Genomic DNA, 20,208 nt, shown 5'->3' with positions numbered 1-20,208 from the left:
CTACAGCCCTAAACATGTCAGAAATGTTGGCACATTTTGAGGAATCCGCCTGTAGATTCTTAATCTTTTTATCCCGTAATCTCTCGATTCAGCGATTCAGCCCAAAAGTCGAGAAAATGTCCGGTATGCCAGATGGCCAGTCCAGCCCTGGTTTAATACTTTCAATTAATTTGGGTATTTTATTAGATTTTATAGCATTTAAAAAAAACAATTATAGAAGGTTGAAAAAAGTGACAAATGCTTAAAAAAAGTGGAAAATAAATTCAAAATACCTCGACAGAGACATCAGAAAAAGTGACAAACTTGGAAAAAAGTGACAAAAAAGTCCCAAAAAGCTTAAAAAACTTAAAAAAAAACGTAAAAAACTAAATCGTCAGACATCGAAAAAAAGTGACAAAAAAGCCACAAAAAAGGACAAAAGTGTCAAAATAGACAACCAAAACATTTTCAGCACAAGGTTTTGATTTTGACCCAGAATGACCAACAGCTGCGTGGTCGACAGTAAGACAACGCGAGGGTTAAGTTGCCCAACCATAGCTTAACCCTTGTGCTGCCTTTCTGTCGACCATGCACTTGTTTTCCTCTCGGGTCCAAATTTAAAATTAACTTTTGTTTTACATTGCCGATCTTTTTCAATACCACCACTCAATAAACCTCATTTATATGACATTATATCTTAGTTTTGAGTTTAAAAAAAGCTTAAATTATATTATCTTGACTAATAGTTAAGATCACAGAGACGTATGTTGATGGATAATCTCAGACTGTCAAAAGTTTAGTCATGAATACTCTTTTGAAGCCATTTAAATTTTTTTTCAAATGCTACAAAAAAGGAATAAAACACCCGACATTCTATGAAAGTAGGCATCTGATCCTTAATTTGACCTGCGAATAGTTTTGTAGGGAACCATGCGTGTTATTTTTGCGCAGATTGGTTGAAAGAAACTTTCAGATAAAGACACTTTGAAAATGGGTGAAATTTGACAAATCCAGGGTTAACCATGCTTTATTTGCCATAACCCTACCATAGATGCTCTCTGCAGATATTATACAGAGAAAGAATTTTCCATTTCAGTCCATCAGCGCCTTTCTTGTTTCTTGGTGGTGGGAGCCGTTCCTCCTGTCCTTGTGCTCGCTCCTGCCCCAAACCTTGACTTCTGAATTATTACTTTCTACCTGCATGCAAGTGCATGCTTGGGTTGGCATGGAAACAAGGGGAGGGAGAGGAGCAGGCTGGTTGGTTTGCAACAACCAAAGGCCTGATTGGTGGCACACAACAGAGTGTCAGCATCTGTATTTTTTGTGGGGTTATCATGTCATCTGTCATTATTATCAGGGTTATTATTAAATTAACACTGGAAATGTGTACATCCCTTACTATGCGGTAATCATAAAATGAAAAGACATAATGGATACAGTTTTCTGCTGAGTCAGAGGAACATTTTCTTTTATGTCAACGTTTTTAATCTAAATCAGAGCTTACCACTGTGCATTGTGGTAAATGAGATATGCTACAGATTTTTTTTTTCTCCATTACATTTAGCGCATTCATTTAGAATGGTAAACAGACGTTTCACCAAACTACTTAGTAGGGGTCTTACATCACGTTTTAATCGACACACTGCAGACGATCCGAATCGAGTATTCACCCAAACCAGGGCTCAGTAGCCTCCAATGTCTTCCTGTCAACCATTCACTTTTTGTCCTTATGGGTCAAAATTGAAAATTTGTTTTTGTCACTTTTTTCAAAGCTTTGTATATTCATGGTCAATAAACCTAATTTATGTGACATTATACCTAATTCTTTTGTTAAAAAAGCAGAAATTATGAATTATTTTGAGTGGATCACAGTTTTTGTCAAAGTTGAGACAGGATGTACTGTTTTGAAACCACTTAAACAGTGTTAGTCTTAAATGCTATAAAAATGAATAAAAAAAACCCATATTTCAATGAAGGTAATCCTCAATTTTACACAATGTTTGATGGATACCATTTAACGTGCATCCATGTTAATTTTGGGCAATTTGGATGAAAGAAACCCATATTTGTGATATAAAAACTTTGAAAACGGGTCAAATTTGCCCCTAGGACAACATAAGGGTTAAAAGAGCTATTTTTGCCCCCCCCAAAAAAAAAATCTGTCTGGAGCCTTTATACAGAAGTTCCGAAATTGCTTTCTTTTTCTCATCCCCAGCCGGATACTTTTAAGCAAACGCAGTTTGCTTGTTACGGTTATGTCTCATAATATTACTTTTTTTGTTGTTTGCTAAATTTCTCGCCTCAGACCAGCGTAGCAGTAAGCCGGCAGTATCTGTCTACGCACTATTCATTTCTTCATTTTCTTTCAAGGCTTTTGTTTTTTTTGGATTTGTAATTGATAGCTAGTCTGTAGAAACTCAAGACCGCTTCGGCAAAATTCATAGGATAAGGCTGCAGAAGTACGTAGGCTATGACGCACATTTTAGGTGACTGAAATGGTTTAATGCCTAATTGAAGAATGAAAGAACCACTTTAGGCCTTCAAATGAAATTTAAAATGTTAAAAAATAACCATTATTTATTTCCATATAACTTTTTGTTAAAGCCGCAGGTTGCCTACCCCTGACCCAAACCATGGTATACCTAGTCCTTCAGTGCAGTCTGGTCTCATGAAAGAAGTTTGCATATGAATAACACACCAATTTGTTAGTTATTTTGCGTGGTAGCTAATGCTTTTTTTTGTGTTTCGTGTGTCATTTCAGTTAGGGGTTCGCTGCTTTGCTCAAGGTGCCCGTTAGCAGCCCAGGAGGTGAACTGGCACCTCTCCAGCCAGGGCTGGACTGGCCATCTGGCATACCGGCCATTTTCCCAGTGGGCCGACACACTTTTGGGCCGAATCGCCGATATAAATAGGCCTCTTTTTCTTTTTTCTTTTTTGGCCGGGTCGGCCCATAAAGAATTCACAGCGGCCCATTGGTTAATTTTCTTTATTGGCACTGGCCTGACCCAATCACTCCGGGCCGCAAATTGACCACTAAAGTGCAAGGGAGGTGCAGAGATATTACAGGAGAAAAAGATTAAGAATCAACAGGCGGATTCCTCAAAAATTTCGGAAGGATTTGGGGCTGTAGTAGCTGCTTCAACATCAGCATTACCTGAAGCCGAGGAGGAGGAGAGGTGGCTGGCTACACAGAGAAGCAGAAACGGCTTAATGACAGGGACGAAGCTGCGAGGAGGAGGAGAGTGACCATGACAGGGCCATGGGAGCGAGTGAGGAAAAGATGGAAGAGAGAGTAGAGGACGATGTGGTAAGGAGTGGGCAAATTAACAGGGACTCTTAGGAAGGGAGGGAGGCTGTGTGCGTGTGTGCGTGTGCGTGTGTGTGTGTGTGTGTGTGTGTGTGTGTGACGTCATAACGATAACAAGCAGTTTGGCTGTAACATTAAAGTTAGTGGCTGTCAGGTAACCTAACTGTTTAAGCTTACATTGAAAATGCTAGCGGTTAGCCTGTTGGCTAGCGGAAAAGTCTGTGTGATCTATAAAATCAGTGGTGATACAAGCATCAGTGTTCCTTGAATGGCTTAATTAGCTTCTCTTGTATTGGTGCTCTTTTCCAGGGCATGTACTACTCTCAGCTTTATTGTAGATTTTGGGAAGGGTTATGGTTATTGTATTTAGCAGACACTTTTGTCCAAAGCGACAAAATATGAATCTTACAAAAGTTAAAATTAAATTTAAAGTTGCTAAGCCAATATTAAGCAAAATAGTAATAATAACAATAATGGCAATACAATATCAAATATCAATAATAAAAAAATACCATAAATATACAAATCATAACTCTAAGAATTAATCAATTATTTAAGTGTAAGATCAACAGATAAATCTTGAGACCCCTCTTGAAGGATCCAAAACTATCACATGAATGCTGAACACTAGGCAACTCGTATCATAGAATGCACGCATATTTTAAGAGGACTGTCTGCAGGGAATGTGTCTGACCAATCACAGGCGGTGTGGGCCGACCTGGGCCAAAAAGGCCAGGGCCGATATTTTTTTTTTTCTTTTTGTGTCCCAGTCCAGCCCTGTCTCCAGCTTTTGTAACATGTGCCGTTATCACTGTGTGGTTTGACAGACCACAGTCAGGACTGCAGAAAGAATCACTGACTACCTTTACATGCACATAATATTCTGTTTTTTGCCCTTATTGTGAAAAAGACAATATTCCGACTAATCTGTTTAACATGGCTAATGAAAGTGGATAGTCCACTAAAATTCCCGTTTACATGTAGCCGTGCAAAATATGATTTTTTTCAAAGTTTTCCACCCGTGGTGGACATGTTCGACCGTGCGAACACAGCGTCCCTCTTTCATTCCTTCAACCAGCTTTTTAAAAAGGTTGACTTTGCGGTATTTGTGCATATCAAAAAACCTATTGATGTCTATGTCTTTCATCATGTTTAAAAGTAGCTCTGTTTCTCCTTTTGTTTTGGCCATGCATCTCTACTGCAGCCTGGCAAACTCTTGGCTGGTTGAATTGTGTACAACAACCATAGCAATGCATAGAGCTGACTGTAAGCCGTAAACTGCCAGTAAACTGTTGCAAACTGCGGAAAAAAACTAGCCTGGAAATCCAGACCCAAATCCGAAAGATTAAGGATCTGGCATTGAGAAATGAAAATGGCCCAACTCGAGGGGCTGCACCAAGCATGCATTTGAAAATCTCACTGCACGCAGTTGGATAACACAGCGACCAATCACAATAATACACGGGGTGACGTATCCAGAGCCCCATACGCTTAGCTACCAGCGGAGCTAACTGGTAGATTAAACTGTCATCGGTTTGCTCGCCTCTGGCCCGCCTATATCGGATACACCGATGTGATTGGTGCAGCTCGGCTACAAGGGCATAGTTAATGAGCATTGTTACAGAATGCCAGAGTGACTCGCTGAGCAAATTCAAATTGTGCTCTTGTGAGAACTCTGGATTTCCAGGGTAGTTAAAACCCCGATTGAGACGCATATTCCAAATGCGCTGTATACATGTTCAAAGAATGCTTCTAAAACCCGAATAATACCGGCATATGCCACATTGTAATCAGAAAATGCTAAATTCGGAAAAAGGCCTTATTCGGAATATGCTGTTAACATGAGCTGAATCAAATTCGTAATATTGTCATATTCAGAATAATAGTGGATTATTGGTGCGCATGTAAACCTACTCACTGGTGCCAGCCTGCCCTCTATCCAGGACTTCTACTCCTCAAAAATCAGAAAACACACAGGAAGCATCACTGCAGACCATCACACACTGTTTCAGCTTCTCCCCTCTGGTAGGCATTACAAAACACTGTTTTGCCAAAACGACCAGACACAAGAACAGTTGAAGTAAGGCCGCAGAAGTACTGCACTGCTACCCCACCACCAAACCCACCCCCTTTCTTATGATGTTATCCGGGCTGCACCCACAGATGGCTGTGGGTAGGGAAGAATTAGGTCAGGCTGGAACATACTGCAGTGGGGTTAGCATGGCATAGGTTGCCCATACAGTTACAGAAAATTAGCCGGCTGGTTAACACTGGCAGGTTTACGGAAATGTTAAATAATGTGCGTTGTCCTTTTTTATAAATAAAATAAATGAAATGATGCTGTGCTGCTTGTCTGCTGCAGTAAAATATGGACAGAGAGGTAGGTCGCTAGAAATATGTAGGGAGAAAGAGAAGAAGCATAGCAGCACACAAGGCTTTCACAAATCCACACCGACTGTTGGAGGGGGAAAAGGAAAACAAACCAAGGGCATTTGTTGGCCCTGTTCTCCTGTCCGCCTGGAGTGCAGTGCGGTGCAGTGCAGCAGCAACGGCGGAGCTCTGCTTCTCCCTGCCGCCGAGGTTTAGCACAGCTCATATGCATAACGGTATTCAGCTCACGTTAAGGCAATCGCTCTGCCGCGGAAACAACGAGGTGCCAAAACGATGATGGCAAAGCGGGTGCCGAGGGGAACAGCTGTTTCTAATAATAGTCTCTTAGAAAGTCTTCATCCCCAGTGGTACTGCAACCCTCACCCGCTCCCAACACACACAAACACACACACACATAGTTTGTCTCACTATCTTTGTGGGGACCCGTCATTGACATAATGCATTCCCTAGCCCCTTACCCTAACCTTAACCATCACAACTAAATGCCTAAACTTAACCCTTACCCTCACCCTAACCATAACCTTATTCTAACCCTAATCCTAAAACCAAGTCTTAACCCTCAAACAGCCCTTTAAAGTTGTGGGGTCCAGCATTTTGGCCCCACAAAGCTGTCGGGACCCCATAAGTATACTGTATTCCTGGTTTTTGGACCCCACGAATGTAGTTAAACAAGAACACATACACACACACACACACAGGTTGTCCTCCTTATTCTGTGTTCCCATCTTCATGAGGCAGCAGTTTCTCACTGCTGCCTCATGGGATGTGATGTCATCTCCAGTTTAATATTGGCCACTAACTGTTCCAGTGGCGTGTTAAATGGCTAATCCGTTCTTTTTTTATTACTTTGCTCTACTGCTTGTATCTTGTCTTCTGTTAATGTAAACAAATATTGGCTCTGGAGCCCTGACACTTGCTTTTGCGATAGCAAGTCATTCTCAATATATCATAGACCTAGTGATGATGAAACAAGACTTGAGGGACTAGTGTCAGAAGGTTTTGCGACAGTGCAATTGAAGTTTGTAGAGCATTTTACTATGACTGCAGACGAGGAGAGCAGTGACGTAATGCGTAGCACACTATAGGGCTGGTGAATTTGTTCTTAATTTCTCAAAAATGAGTGCAGAACAGTCCCTCCAGAAAAACGTGATTATGCAATCGCATAATTCAATGCATAATCAGCCAAAGTCCGCATATTTATGCGGGGGCCGCATTTTTTCAAATACGTCACACTTTCGCCGCATAAATTGCCGATTTCTGCGCAACATGCATGATTTCATAATCCCCGCATTTTCATTGCAAAAAAGTCACATATATCTTAGCAGAAAGTTGAAAAATGTTGCGTTTACTTCACACAAGAGCAGACATTTTCCCCTGTTGCCATGGGAATGTTATGAAGTGACGTAATTGTCATCAAATCACTTTTTTTTTTCTTTTTCATCAAACCGCAGTTTTTGCAAGTTCCCACAATTTTTGCAAGTTCCCGCAATTTCATCACATAAAATTGCATAAATATCCCGCATATTCCATCGCATTTTTTAAGAAAACGTGCCGCATAATCAAGGATTTTTGCCCGCAACAATCACAAAATAAATCTATTTTTCTGGAAGGACTGGCAGAAATGATTTCCTACCAGAATGCAGGAAATAGTGTTTAATGCTCAAAACACACACACGCGCACACTAGAGGCACAACATATATCGACTCAATATCGTGATCACAGTGTCACTTCGCGCAATATTATATCTAGCGGTGTAACCGGGGATTTCTACCAGATGCGTAATGGCTGCGGACCGGCTCCGCTGCGTGTCTGCTGCGTGCTCCGCCGTCCATATCGCAATATCACATTTTGTCAACATCGTGCAACCCTAACACACACACACACACACACACACACACATACACACACACACACACACACACACACACACAAACACACACACCATATGTGTCCTTACCAATGTTGAAAGAAAATTGAGTTATTGCCACAAGGACACCACCATTGCAATCTTTTGAAAAAGCACAACTTACTAAGCAGGGGAAATAAATAACAGCAGACGTGTCTCTTTTTCAAGGTTTTACACAACATGGCTCCTCTACCACTCTGCACTTAGTACTCCTAGAGGACAAAGTTGTTTTGGGCAATCTACTTTTTTCTGTCAGAGCCTCCCACAATTGGAACTTACCCAATAAGAAACTGACAACTACTAGTCCTTCTCCACAACATGAAGAGCCTGGTTTATCAGAAACCAAAATTGTGCAACACTAGGAACAGTGATGTGTTTTAATGTTGTTTGTTGCCATAACTAAGTTGCTCCTGCTTATCCTCATCTCTGTACATAATGTCCACACTTCACCCGGGCTAACTTTGTCATGCTATTTGCTGATTCTATGTGTCTTAAGATCTGTCTCTCTTGTCTCTATGCAGTGCAGGCTCTGTTTCTATCTGTATCTGCATTTCTCTCCCTGCTTTTATCATTGATTGTATTTCAGTGCTTTTATTCGTAAACACTGTCTTAACAGCTTTAACTTGCCTGCCCTTGGACTACAAATGAAAATTAGCCTTTCTTGCTGGCATGTTTTTGGAAACGTTATTAATATGTCAAAGAAAGTAATAAACTAAACTATCCAAAGGCTCGTGAATCCAGGTGATCTTGAGTTTGAATATCTGTTTTTTAAAATGCCTTAAATGAAAATGAAATGCCTATTAAAGTAATTAGCAGATGAATGAAATGCCTATGCTGTAACCACCCTTGTCTTTGTCTGGGGAAATTGTTCAGATGTCCAGGACATGCTTGCCTTTTTTTTTTTTTTACGGAAAGTTTGCATTTCCCTCCAGCTCGTTGGGGGAAATGCATGCATAAGCATCTTTAGAAAGTGCAACGAATGCTGGAAAGCCGGAGAGCTGTGAGTGGAATCTTAACTGCAGCTTTGCACCTCAGGTTAGCTCGATAGAAGAGCAGTGATGCAACATTGTCCTGCCAGCTGTGTTCAAAGGTTACCTGCAGTCAACTGAAGCATTTTGATGCATAGTTCATTAGAATGCCCGCAAGGCTTTTAGGAGCTAATATAGGTTTGATAAAGCTTAATTTTTTTTAACTTTTTACATTCTTATTCATCGTTCATCATTTCTCCACAAACAACCCACTCTCACGGCCATTTGTGAAATAGTCACAAAATTTGATCTGTTGATTAGTGTACACGGACACAAATTTTTTTCCCCTGTAACGCTCAGAATGAATTTCAAACTAATGTAATTTTAATTAGAAGCATCTTTCTTGCCTGTACCGTGTATTTTGTTTCTGTCAGTCGGGACGGCAGCAGAGAAGCTGTATCGCTTTGTTGTTATTGGTATTTCTAGGCCTATAACTGCTGCTTTAATCAATATTTATTCCCTGGATGTTATAATGGATTTTATTTATTTATTTGAATGTTATTATGTCTTATTACCAGTAAAATATGCTGTAGGACACAGCACTCCAAGTACATTTATAGCCTATCTCTCTGTAAAGCCAATATTGCTTCAATTTACATATTTAATGAGTAGTTTTGTCAACCGCAACCGTGGGACAAGTTGCTCAGTTTTTCTAGTAATTTAAGCACCATGCAATGTGACTCCAACCGTCGAGGAAGCTTCCAGGAAGTGACATACTTCAGCTCAGTACATCCGAAAGAACAAACGCATAATATAATATGTATGTATATTTGTTATACATTGTATGTGAGGATTTAAACAATACAAATAACAATAATAAAGCCTCTGGCCGGCAGATGGCCAATCATAGTTTAGGATAATGGAGTGGCACCTGCATGGGGGTGCCAAACTGATTTCAGTGCTGGCCTGTGCCACTCCTTGGACACGCCTTAATACATACGACACATCGAAACACGTGCATTGTGTTTTTTACTACAGTTTATACCGTATCGTAACACTACACTACCTGAATTGTGATTGTTATGGGTTACTATGAAGAAAACAGAGCTCCCATTCAGTACAGCTGCAGGCGATGCAAATCAATACTTCTATTTTTAAATGTCATGTTTGTTGTGTTTATCAAGTGTAAAAGTCGTTTGACCATACAGTATTGACATTTTACAAGTCATTGTAAAGAATTGTTATAGGCGTGCTGCGATGGAGCATGTGGCGCAGGAGACAGCTGTCAGATTATTCTACCCAAAAAAAGTGGAAGACATGAGGCTTTGTTGTTGTGGTAAAACTGACTGGAAAACATAATCATGTCAGGTCATATGAGCTGTCATACCTTCATGATGGGATGAAGATGTGGAGGAGTGGAGATTGGGAGTGGGTGGATGTGTTGACCACAGGGCTGCATCAGGAACAGTTGAAGGGTTCAGGCTGATGAGGCGACAGGAGCCACTGAAGGGCAGGTGAAGGAGGCAGCTCCAGCTCTCTAAGGAGTCTTGGAAAGAATTGGAGCGAGCAGGCCGGTGACTGTTCCCGCTGCTTAATAAGAACTGACGTTACACAACATTATCTACCTCAGCAGTCTGTGCTGCGGCTGGAACAAGTTATTTTTGAAAAAGAAGGTACAGACTGCATGGAAAGATGTGGCACTCTGCCATCTGACAGCCCAGGCTGTGAATCATGGCGCACAACTCAACTGTGCACAGAGATTATTTTTCTCTTACACAGAAGTATCCTGTGACACTACACACACCTATTGTTTGTTGTCTGATTGCTTAATACTTCCATTGCCAACACTCTCACTGCACTAACTCTACTGATCCACATGGCTGAAGCCTGATTATAATCTTAAAATACCTGTCTGGCCATTACAAAAACAGCACATGTGGAATATATCCATTCAGGGGGAGATTTTGTATGTTAAATCCATGCTAAAACAAAAAAATTATAATAGGTAATTTCACATTAGTCTTTTCCAGAGCATACTTTACCATGGACTCTTGTTTAACTGTAGGGTGGTACAATGACGTACCGGCAGAAGAAACTAATAATTCAATAAGTCAGTTAGAGGGACCAAAACAAGCAGGGGCCATATTCACAAACATTCTGAGAAAAAAAGAAGCATACATCATTTTCATGATGTGAATGGAAGTTTATCTGGGAGAATGTGACTTTTGAAACTGACGTGACTCGATCAGCTAGAGGGAAAAATAGAAACATAACTTTGGCAAAAAAATGAGATTCAGTAACTGTGATGTTACAAGTTTCTAAGTCATTCCTGGACATGGATCTTCAAATTCTTGCTATGGTTTTAAGATTACAGAATTCTGAATGTGTTATTGATTTGATGTGACTGTTAAAGTTTCACTGAGTCAGAGATTAACTGTGAGTGTTTATGACTTGGTTTTTGTTATTCAAAAACAGAGTCATGATTTATAGTGCTGACTCTCAGCTTGTCTTTAGCTAAAGGACAATTAGGCACATCCAATCATTGATATGTTGAATGCACTAACAGGGAGAATATATGGGACAGATTTGCTTGGTGGCAGAACAAGATGCATTTAGGTGTCACCTGCATAATTATGATAACTGATTTTATTGTTTTTTTGTAATTTGGCCTAATGGAGGCATTAGATTAGAAAACTTAATTAATCCCCAATGGGGAAACTCATTTGCCACCAAATCATACAGACAACAAACAACAAAGACATCACATTCACAGTACACAACAAAACACAAATACACAGTACAACTAATAAATAACACAATAAAGAGCCATCTTAGACATGACCAACAGCTGAAATACGCTATATCTAAAGACCACATCCAAAAGTGTTTATTAAAAATCTGATCAGTAATGGATTAGAAGACCTTCCAATTTGTAGAAAAGTAGAAAACTGAGGCATCTTTAGTCGCTTCTTGAATAAGCTTGAGTCTAAAAAAAACGCTATGTAATGTAAATGATAAGAGACCCAAGGATTGAGCCTTGGGGAACTCCACAATTCATGCTGTGTACTTTCAGACTGTGCTATAAAGTCAACCCAGTTTTTCAGTTTGTCCAGCAGTACTGTATGGTCTGTGTCAAGCCAACAGTAAGATTCAACAGGACTAGGACTGAAATATTTCCTGGATCAGTTTCTAGATCAAAATCATTCTGAACCTTAATGGGAGCAGTCACTGTGCTAGGGCCAAAATCCAAATTGAACATTGTCACAGTAACCATTTGAAGGTCAAAAGTTACTAAATTGCTCATACACAACTTTTGCAATAATTCTACTTAAAAAAGGAAAGGTCAGTCAGTAGTTGCCTATCGCAATCTGAAGGACTATAACTCATATCCGTTCTCCCAGCGATAGAAGAAACTAAACAACGCAAGGGAAATTGCACAGGGCAGGAGAATTCCATCAGCCGTCGACCTGTTCAGGTTGATGTGCTAACATTCCTCTCATTCTGTGTCCTTCCCGCAGGACTACACCATCACCATGTACTTCCAGCAGTCCTGGAGAGACAAGCGCCTCTCCTACACAGGCATTCCTCTCAATCTCACCCTGGACAACCGGGTGGCAGACTCGCTGTGGGTCCCTGACACCTACTTCATTAATGACAAGAAGTCCTTCGTACATGGGGTGACGGTGAAGAACCGGATGATCAGACTGCATCCTGATGGAACTGTGCTCTACGGTCTCAGGTGAGAGCTGTTTTCACTCTTCTTTTTGTTAGAACTTTGGTAGGCTTTGGTATGGGTTCTTTTTTGTATTTCCACTGTATTTCCAAACTGGGACCAGGGAGCATTAAAAGGGCAAAAGTGGGATTGTCATTTTTATGTGCTATTTGGTAAATGAGAGAAGTAAGCAGTTGTCAACGCACAACAGAGGAAGTGACACTGATGCTATTGCTTTTATTTGCTCTTAAAACCGAAAGCCCCGTTGGCACGTGGCATAGTTATGAAAAATTGCTATTTCTTTATCATCTATTTATAGAAGTCATGAAAGTTATTCTGTCTTAAAAACATGGGGCCTTCCGGTTTCAGAATCCATAAACCAGTTGTATGTTGTCCAAACTGTCTTATTGCAAGTATTTTAACAATAAAGCAGTACAAATAATAATAATTAATTCATAATTATAAGAGCAAGTTGTGTTCAAAACATCCAGGATAATTTTCTGAGATGTATTAGTTGCAGTGACAAATCACTTGCTCTGACTGTTGCAATTTCTGACTGCTGTGCACCTGGGAAATGCCTGCTAAAAAGTGTCTTGCTTCACTATCGCAATAGTCAAATATGAGTTGTCACGTCAAGAGTATTCTCTGTGACATAACTGCATATTAAGGGCTTTCAATGGTAGGCCTACTGTAGTTAATGTAGTTGGCTTTTTTATGTGATGGAATGTATAATGAAAATTTTTTTAAATGAGCACATCTTGCAGCACCTTGGCCAATCCTCGGGGCACCCCGGGGTGCCGCAGCGCCCACTTGCCACTGCAGTAGGGAGTGCTACCGTATATCATATCATAGTGGAAATGTTGTGTAATGAACAGTAAATAGGAAAATAAATGTCTCGCTTTCAAGCAATGAGACTGTCTAACAAATCTGGATACATGATTACATGAATTGTTACTTCATGTCATGGTTACATCACATTTTAAAGGTGATTGGCTTTTCCAAAGAGTGGCAATAACAGAGCTTTATTCTCCAAAGGCGCATGTGTGGGTATGTTTTCCCTTTTCCTATATAACACCAACAACTCCTAATTAGAATATGACGTTTGGTCATGTTTGCGTACAAAAACACTGCAGAATTCAGGTAGCAGCTGATTAGCATGGAGAAAATTCCTCAAAGGCTTCCATCAGAAGGGTAAGTGGTGCTCTATCTGTGTCTCCTCTGGAGCTTTGAGGGGAAACCAGCTAGTAAATCATTTATGAAGCCTCTCCTGGTGCAGTGTACACACGGCTGTGCCCTCTGCAGCAGAGCACAGATACGATGAAGTGAGATGCGTGGAGTTTACTGAGGAAACCCGTCACTGTCTGTAATTCAGTCCTCTGAGTTCAAAAGCATCCTGTGTTGGAGAGAGAGAGCGGAATGATGACTTGGCAGTTTTCAGCTGAGAGATTTAATTTTTAATTTTAATTTTTTTTTAGCTTTGAGGCAATGCTGCACATTTCAATAAGGTGCTGCTGCATACAAGGCCTCTCCTGGACCAGCATCTAATTATAACGTTTTAAATCACTGTAACATGTAATGGGTGTCATAGAGCTGCAGTGTTTATAATGTAACTGACCATTTGAGTTGTTGGCTGTGATTTAATGCTCTCTTCATGTTCTCTTGGGTTTTCCCCCCCACAGACCCCAAAGACTAGGGTTGAAGATGAGTGGGGTCTGCGCAGTTCTGAAACCTATAAAAATTACATCAGCCCCATGAGACACCATCAGGGGTTCCTGGGATGTTTGAATTATTCAAATGAGAATAGCAGAATAATTGCTAAATAATATCTAACCTATAATCCACTTAAATAATAAGGTTTTATGCATTATATGTTGTTTGCCCCTCCATCCCCCCCCCACCCACCCCCTATTCCATGCTTTAGAAATGCATTCTCTAAATTCAAAACACTGTCAAAAAGCTATTAAATTCAATTCAGCTTCATCCTGAAATCTAATCACATCTGAACCTCGAACTTTCTTTTAACAATTTGTTGTAAATTATGAGGAAAGTAGAAAAACAAAATGGTAAATTCCACCTCATCGAAACAAATCCTGTCATATGCAGTGTCAATATACCAAAACTTACTTCAGGACAAAAAAATGTTTTTTGTTTGTGCCCTGACATGGTACTGCCACCTTTTTTTTTTTTTCTTTCTTATGATACATCAAATATTTCAGTTGCCCATTCGCCTCCAGTAGAAGAATTGTAATGACATATTTCACAGTAAGCCCTTTGGTTGGTAAATCCAGCAGCCTATTCCATAGTTAGTTCCATGTTATGTGTTATATACACTACCGGTCAAAAGTTTGGGGTCACTTATAAATTTCCATGATTTGATTTGTAATCAGGGCAGCAGTTTCAGATTAGATTATGTGCTTACATAATTGCAAAATGGTTCTCGACTGAAGAAACGCTTGAAATTCATGCTTTTTGGTCTAAACGTCATACCCAAATTAAAAGTGGTACAGCTCCCGTATACTTTGACACTCTGGGGTGTGCCTTTTCTAAGTGACCCCAAACTTTTGACCGGTAGTGTATATTTTAGTGTGTTGTTTTCTATGATCATGAAAGGACCGTCACCTCGTGGTGACTGGTATCAGGCTCCCAGTAACTGTTTCTGGGCTAAATGTAACTGTAAAGAAAGCAAAACTTAACTGTCACGTGACCAGCTGGGACAACGGTATCTGTTAGGATATCCTACGGTACAGATTGTTGTGCACAACCTTTTGTATGAAAGAAATGAGAATGTGTTGCCAAAATACAGTAGGGGCACATTTTCGATCCCCGTGTTTATTTGTTTAAAGATGACCACAGTGTCTCATGTGGTCCATTATGTTTGCCAAGGGTGTAATGCCATCTGAACATCCTTTACTCACATTAGTCTATATCAACAATGTTTTATTTCCGGGATTGTTCAGGTGTAGCTGGAAATTCCACCGGATGTCCCTCATTTCCGTGTGTCCGTTACCTTCCGCTTTCTTTGTGTTGGCATACCAAACTCCGGTGGATTTGTGAGGACTGTGGTTAACTGCTCCTCAGATCTCTGCAGTAAATCCAGACAGCTAGCTAGACTATCTGTCTAATCAGAGTTTTCTGTTGTACGACTAAAACAACTTTTGAACGTACACGTTCCACCAAAACAAGTTCCTTCCCGAGGCTATTTTGCAGAAGCCCAAGACGATTGTGATTGGTTTAAAAAAAAAATGGCAATAAATCGGAGCACGTTTTTCTCCCCTCCCGGGATGTTGTGTGGACTAGCCAGACTCCCCTCTTTCGCGCGCTGTCGAGGAAGGTCTGGCAATGTGAGACTAGGCTTGCTCAGCACCATCATGATGTACAGGATTTGGTGATGGTGTGGCAGGTGGCTGAGCAGCAGGCCTCTTTTACAGTCGACCAGCACAGGAACACAACCAGCATGGTTATCATGGCAACACTTTGTTTAGAGGAAGACATTGTGGTGACTATATAGTACACAGCATCCCTTGTGTAATGTTATTTTTTTATTTATTTTTTAGACATGGCTCTGAGTGGTTTTCAGTGGACATGTCCTCTTCACTTTCCAGCCAGAAGAGAAAATAAAGATAGATAGATAGAAAGTAGTCAAGGTTGCTTTCAATTATTACTATACACTCACAGCAATGAGCTTCAGCAACTACTGTGTGAACATTCTTTGCCCATTGTAGCCTCTCAGGCTGCAAACAGGCTGCTCTCCTCTCTGATTGGTGGAGCTTGTTGTAGCCGTAACCAGCCTGAGAGGAAGATCTGCAGACCCTTCTCTACTGTGCTGTGCTGTTTTTGTGGAAATGTTTCATTGGATCTATATTTTGACCATCGTTGACCATGTGTAAATATAATATTCTTCAAAAAAGACACTAAAATTGAACATCGATCAACGATAAGGCAGGAGAGTGCTCTATTTTGACAAAGATGCAACGACATATCATCTGCAGAAAATCTGCGGAATTAAGCAGACTGTTTTTTGGCTTTTGGTGGAGATGAGTTTTATTCTTAGTTTAATAATTCATTTTGAAAAGCCTTTTTTTAACATTGAGGCCAGTGGAATACAGTACAGATTATTCCGGGATTTCTAACCCAATGCGGAAAACGCTATGCTCATAAGAGGTAAGCACAGGTAAACACAGCATAACTGCTAGGTTTTCACCAGATGAACTCAGCCCAGGTGACACAGACACACAAAGGGAGGGGGGGGGGGGGCAGTATATCAGGACAGACCCGGAGTGCTTTCCATTTAGGCCCAAACAGGAAAGAGCATGTTGAAAAGGACAGAGAGCAGGGGCTAGATTTGTCCAAAACCAACAGTGGCGGGCCCTGCCTTCATGGCTGAGTGAACACAGGCCTTGTGGGCTGTCCTCATCATTCCCTGTCCCCTCCAAGGTAAACACTTCTCTGTGTGTCCAGATAAGCAGTGCTTGATTTCCCCTAAGTCCTTTCACACGCAACATATCCCAGCTGCCTCGCCCCGAATCTCCTTCAATTTTTGATCTTTCCATCACACTTTTGCGACCGCCCCGCCCCGGCCCCTTCTTCTTTCTCCCCTTTTTTTTTTTTTAATACTGCCCTTGAATTTTTCATTCCACTGAGGGAGGCTGTTTCAAGATTGAGAGAAAACATTATAGTGATGAAAATGTCAATCCTCTTTATGGCGTTATTGTCAGCTTGACGGAACGGCGTCCGTCTGCATCTCTGCCTGAGAACTCGTGACGTAGAGGGCCCCCCACGTGCCATCATTCGACACATCCATCAACAAAAGACGGTTTAATTATGCTATTATCATATCCGTTCATGTTTTTCTCAGCACGCCCTACTAAATGACAAAGAAAAGTTGTTTGTCACTTCTCAAAATGACTGCTACAAAAACTATACACACGAGCTTCTTTGGTTGGCGAAAGATCGTGGAACAAAAGCAGCTGTTTGTTGACTGTTGGTAGGACACGGGTAGCAAACCCTTTCCACCAGGTGTCCTCTCCAGGACGTTTGGCGACATTAGAACATTCGTGATTCAAGGCTTGGATTCTGAAAGAGGACAGAGACAACAACAAGAGGTCCAGGGCTTGACATTAACTTTTTGACAGTCCCTCCAGAAAAACGCGATTATGCGATCGCATAATTCAATGCATAATCAACCAAAGTTTGCATATTTATGCGGGGCCCGCATTTTTTCAAATATGCCGCACTTTGGCCGCATAAATTGGCGATTTCCGCGCAAAATATGCGGGGCTTGCATGATTTCATAATCCCCGCATTTTTGTTGCAAAAAAAGTCACATATATATTAACAGAAAGTTGAAAAATGTTGCGTTTACTTCATACAAGAGCAGCCATTTTCCCCTGTTGCCATGGGAACGTTATGAAGTGACAGAATTACGCGACGTGAACGTCATCGAAAAGCAGGGTGTTGGGGAGGGGGGAGGGGAATCACTTTTTTTCCTCTTTTTCATCAAACCGCAGTTTTTGCAAGTTCCCGCAATTTCATCGCATGAAATTGCATAAATATCCCGCATATTCCATCGCATTTTTTAAGAAAACGTGCCGCATAATCAAGGATTTTTGCCCGCAACTATCACAAAAAAACTTTTTCTGATTTTGAGGCACTTGTCCTTTGGACAAGTACATTTATGTTTCACTTGTCCATGCGCAAAAGTCACTTGTCCAGTTAAAGATTTATCATTTTATAATATCTTTTAAAATGTTTTGCTAATGTAGAATTCGAACAAACTGTTGAAAGCATCCAAACACTATCGACATTAATAAAATTCAGTTGAAACAGTGGAAACAAACGTGTCCCAAGAATAGATTTCCCCTTCAACAAGAAAAAAGGATCTCCAGACTCCATAATATAAAGTAATACTCTGCACGCCGGTGTGCAGTGTATCACAAGGGGTAGTGGTGACTTGAACTTGAACTTATACTATATCTAAAATAATTTTGTAGACATAACAATGGATTTTGCCACTAAATGTTGGTGTTAACTTTATTTTCTTTTTTTCTACAATTTCACTTTCTACCAGGCAGAGGCTGATTTACCGAAGGGATCCTTTAAAAAGTGTAGCTACTTTACAGTTGATTATTAGCTGATATTTAATATCCAAGTTGCAGAGCTGAGGTTTGACAATAACTGACGGACAAACGAGCAGCGGAGTAGTAACGTTATGAGGCAGAGAGCCAGCCGCTAATGAGTCAGATTAACTTCATGCTTCATCCACACAAAGCACACTGCTATCGCCACGAGTGACAGCTTTATTTGGCTCGTGTTTTGTGAACAATGTGGCGGAGTTAGCAAGCTAACACCGGCTGGCTGGCTTGCTGGTTCCTCCGTGCTTTTATGCTGCATCCCTTACAGAGAATGAGCTGAACCGCGGGCTGGGTCTAACGTTAGCGGTCCGCTGACCCACTGCCGCTGGGTCTACTGTTAGCCGTCCGCTGCCCCGGATTGTGGGGGGTAAAAAATGTATTTGATTCGAATCAGTAACATAGACGTTATGAGTGGCACATAACATGGCATTTTATTTTCTTTGAGTTTTAACTTGTCCAGTGGGTTAATTTCTGGGTTAAGTGGGTTAAGTAAATTTCTCTTCCACTTGCCCTACAAAAAAATCCATTTGTCCCGGACAAGGCAACAAGTGGACAAGCCTTAATGTCGAGCCCTGCCAGGTCCCTTGAAAACGATTCATGACGCTTCATGAATCCTTTTCTTTATTTTCTGAGCCCACTAGAGGAAGCTCTCTGTTCAACAAAGGGTTGGAAGTAGACTGAATTGACAATGCCTTAAGCCGTTTTCTTTAAACCAAGAGCACCAGTTTCATTTGGCCATCACTACAGGAAAACGTTTAAAATTTTTGAAGAAACAACCAATGCTCCTGTGTTTCTGGCGAGGATAGCGTGTTCAACCCTTCTCGAAACTCCCCGTAGCCCTAATTCTGCATTTTGTTTCGATGGAGACTAGATTTTTTTTCCCCGCTCGATAATAAGAAAAGCAAAACACAAATTCCCATGAAGTGTACTTGTTTTTTTTATTTGGGTTTTCCTAAAAAAAAGTGTATAGTCAGGTACAAAAGTAATCCCTCTAAATCATCGCTTATGAGCCACTAGAAGTGTGTGGTGGTGTCTGTATTTGCAGAGACCCTACCCTCTGCCTGTATCGTCTTATTGCTGTGATCGGGACATTTCTTTGCATCAACCTTTGGGCACTGGTGTATAACCCCCATCAGTGCGTAAGCACACATCCAACAACAAGCTACAAAAATGGTGGCACAGAATCTGGGGTTGGCTTTCACTTTGGCTGCCGTTGAGCCCGGGGGAGGAGGGGCCAACTTTAAATGTTGTGTTCACACTACACATTCTCACTCTACGCTTGATCAGGTGCCTTTGGCGTTTGTTACTGACGCAAAAAAGTCTTCTTTTGTGTCTAGCCCTTTGGTATCAATTTTAGACGCACTTGGTCGGAAAAGTTTGCGTCATTTTTGACACTCTGGGTCGGGACTCTTGGTGTCGCTTTGTGACGCTCTGGGTCGGGACAGGTTTAGGAAAAGATCGTGGGTGTGGTTACAAAATGTGCGTTTCAGTGACACGCAGGACAAGAACGGGACACGAACCTGCTGCTAGGGTGATATTTGCGTTGGTATCTGACGCTGAGAGCCACTGACCAAGCGTCGGTACTTGACAAGTTAGGAATGAGAACGGATTGGTTTACAAACAAAAAGCGGAAAATTCCTGCATTGTATGCCTTTTTAAGGTGGAGAATCCAATAAAATATAAGGTACACGGACCATTGAAGGGACATTGTCCTTCTGACTTACACGTTCTGTCAATCTGATTACCTTATCATTTGATGATATGATTAGTTGTCTACAGCCTGGCAGGTAATACAATAATATGCAGATATACT

At 41.0% G+C, this 20,208-nt stretch overlaps 1 protein-coding gene across 3 annotated transcripts in view; it reads left to right on the top strand.

The window, feature by feature from the left end:
- Positions 1–20,208, top strand: part of gabrb1 (gamma-aminobutyric acid type A receptor subunit beta1) — a 71,511-nt gene that overhangs the window by 30,517 nt on the left and 20,786 nt on the right. For 2 of the 3 annotated variants that reach the window (XM_039786424.1, XM_039786425.1), the window contains one exon: positions 12,071–12,291. In XM_039786424.1, coding sequence (XP_039642358.1) covers positions 12,071–12,291 — 221 coding nt within the window. Of the gene's footprint in view, positions 1–3,145; positions 3,287–12,070; positions 12,292–20,208 lie in introns of those variants that run through there. The other variant, XM_039786426.1, reaches the window with a different exon arrangement.

The sequence above is a fragment of the Perca fluviatilis genome, chromosome 20 (genome assembly GCF_010015445.1).
Source record: "Perca fluviatilis chromosome 20, GENO_Pfluv_1.0, whole genome shotgun sequence".
NCBI classification, from domain to species: Eukaryota; Metazoa; Chordata; class Actinopteri; order Perciformes; family Percidae; genus Perca; species Perca fluviatilis.
The sequence above is the reverse complement of the archived record's forward strand: the minus strand, read 5'-3'. Positions and strand labels throughout refer to the sequence as shown.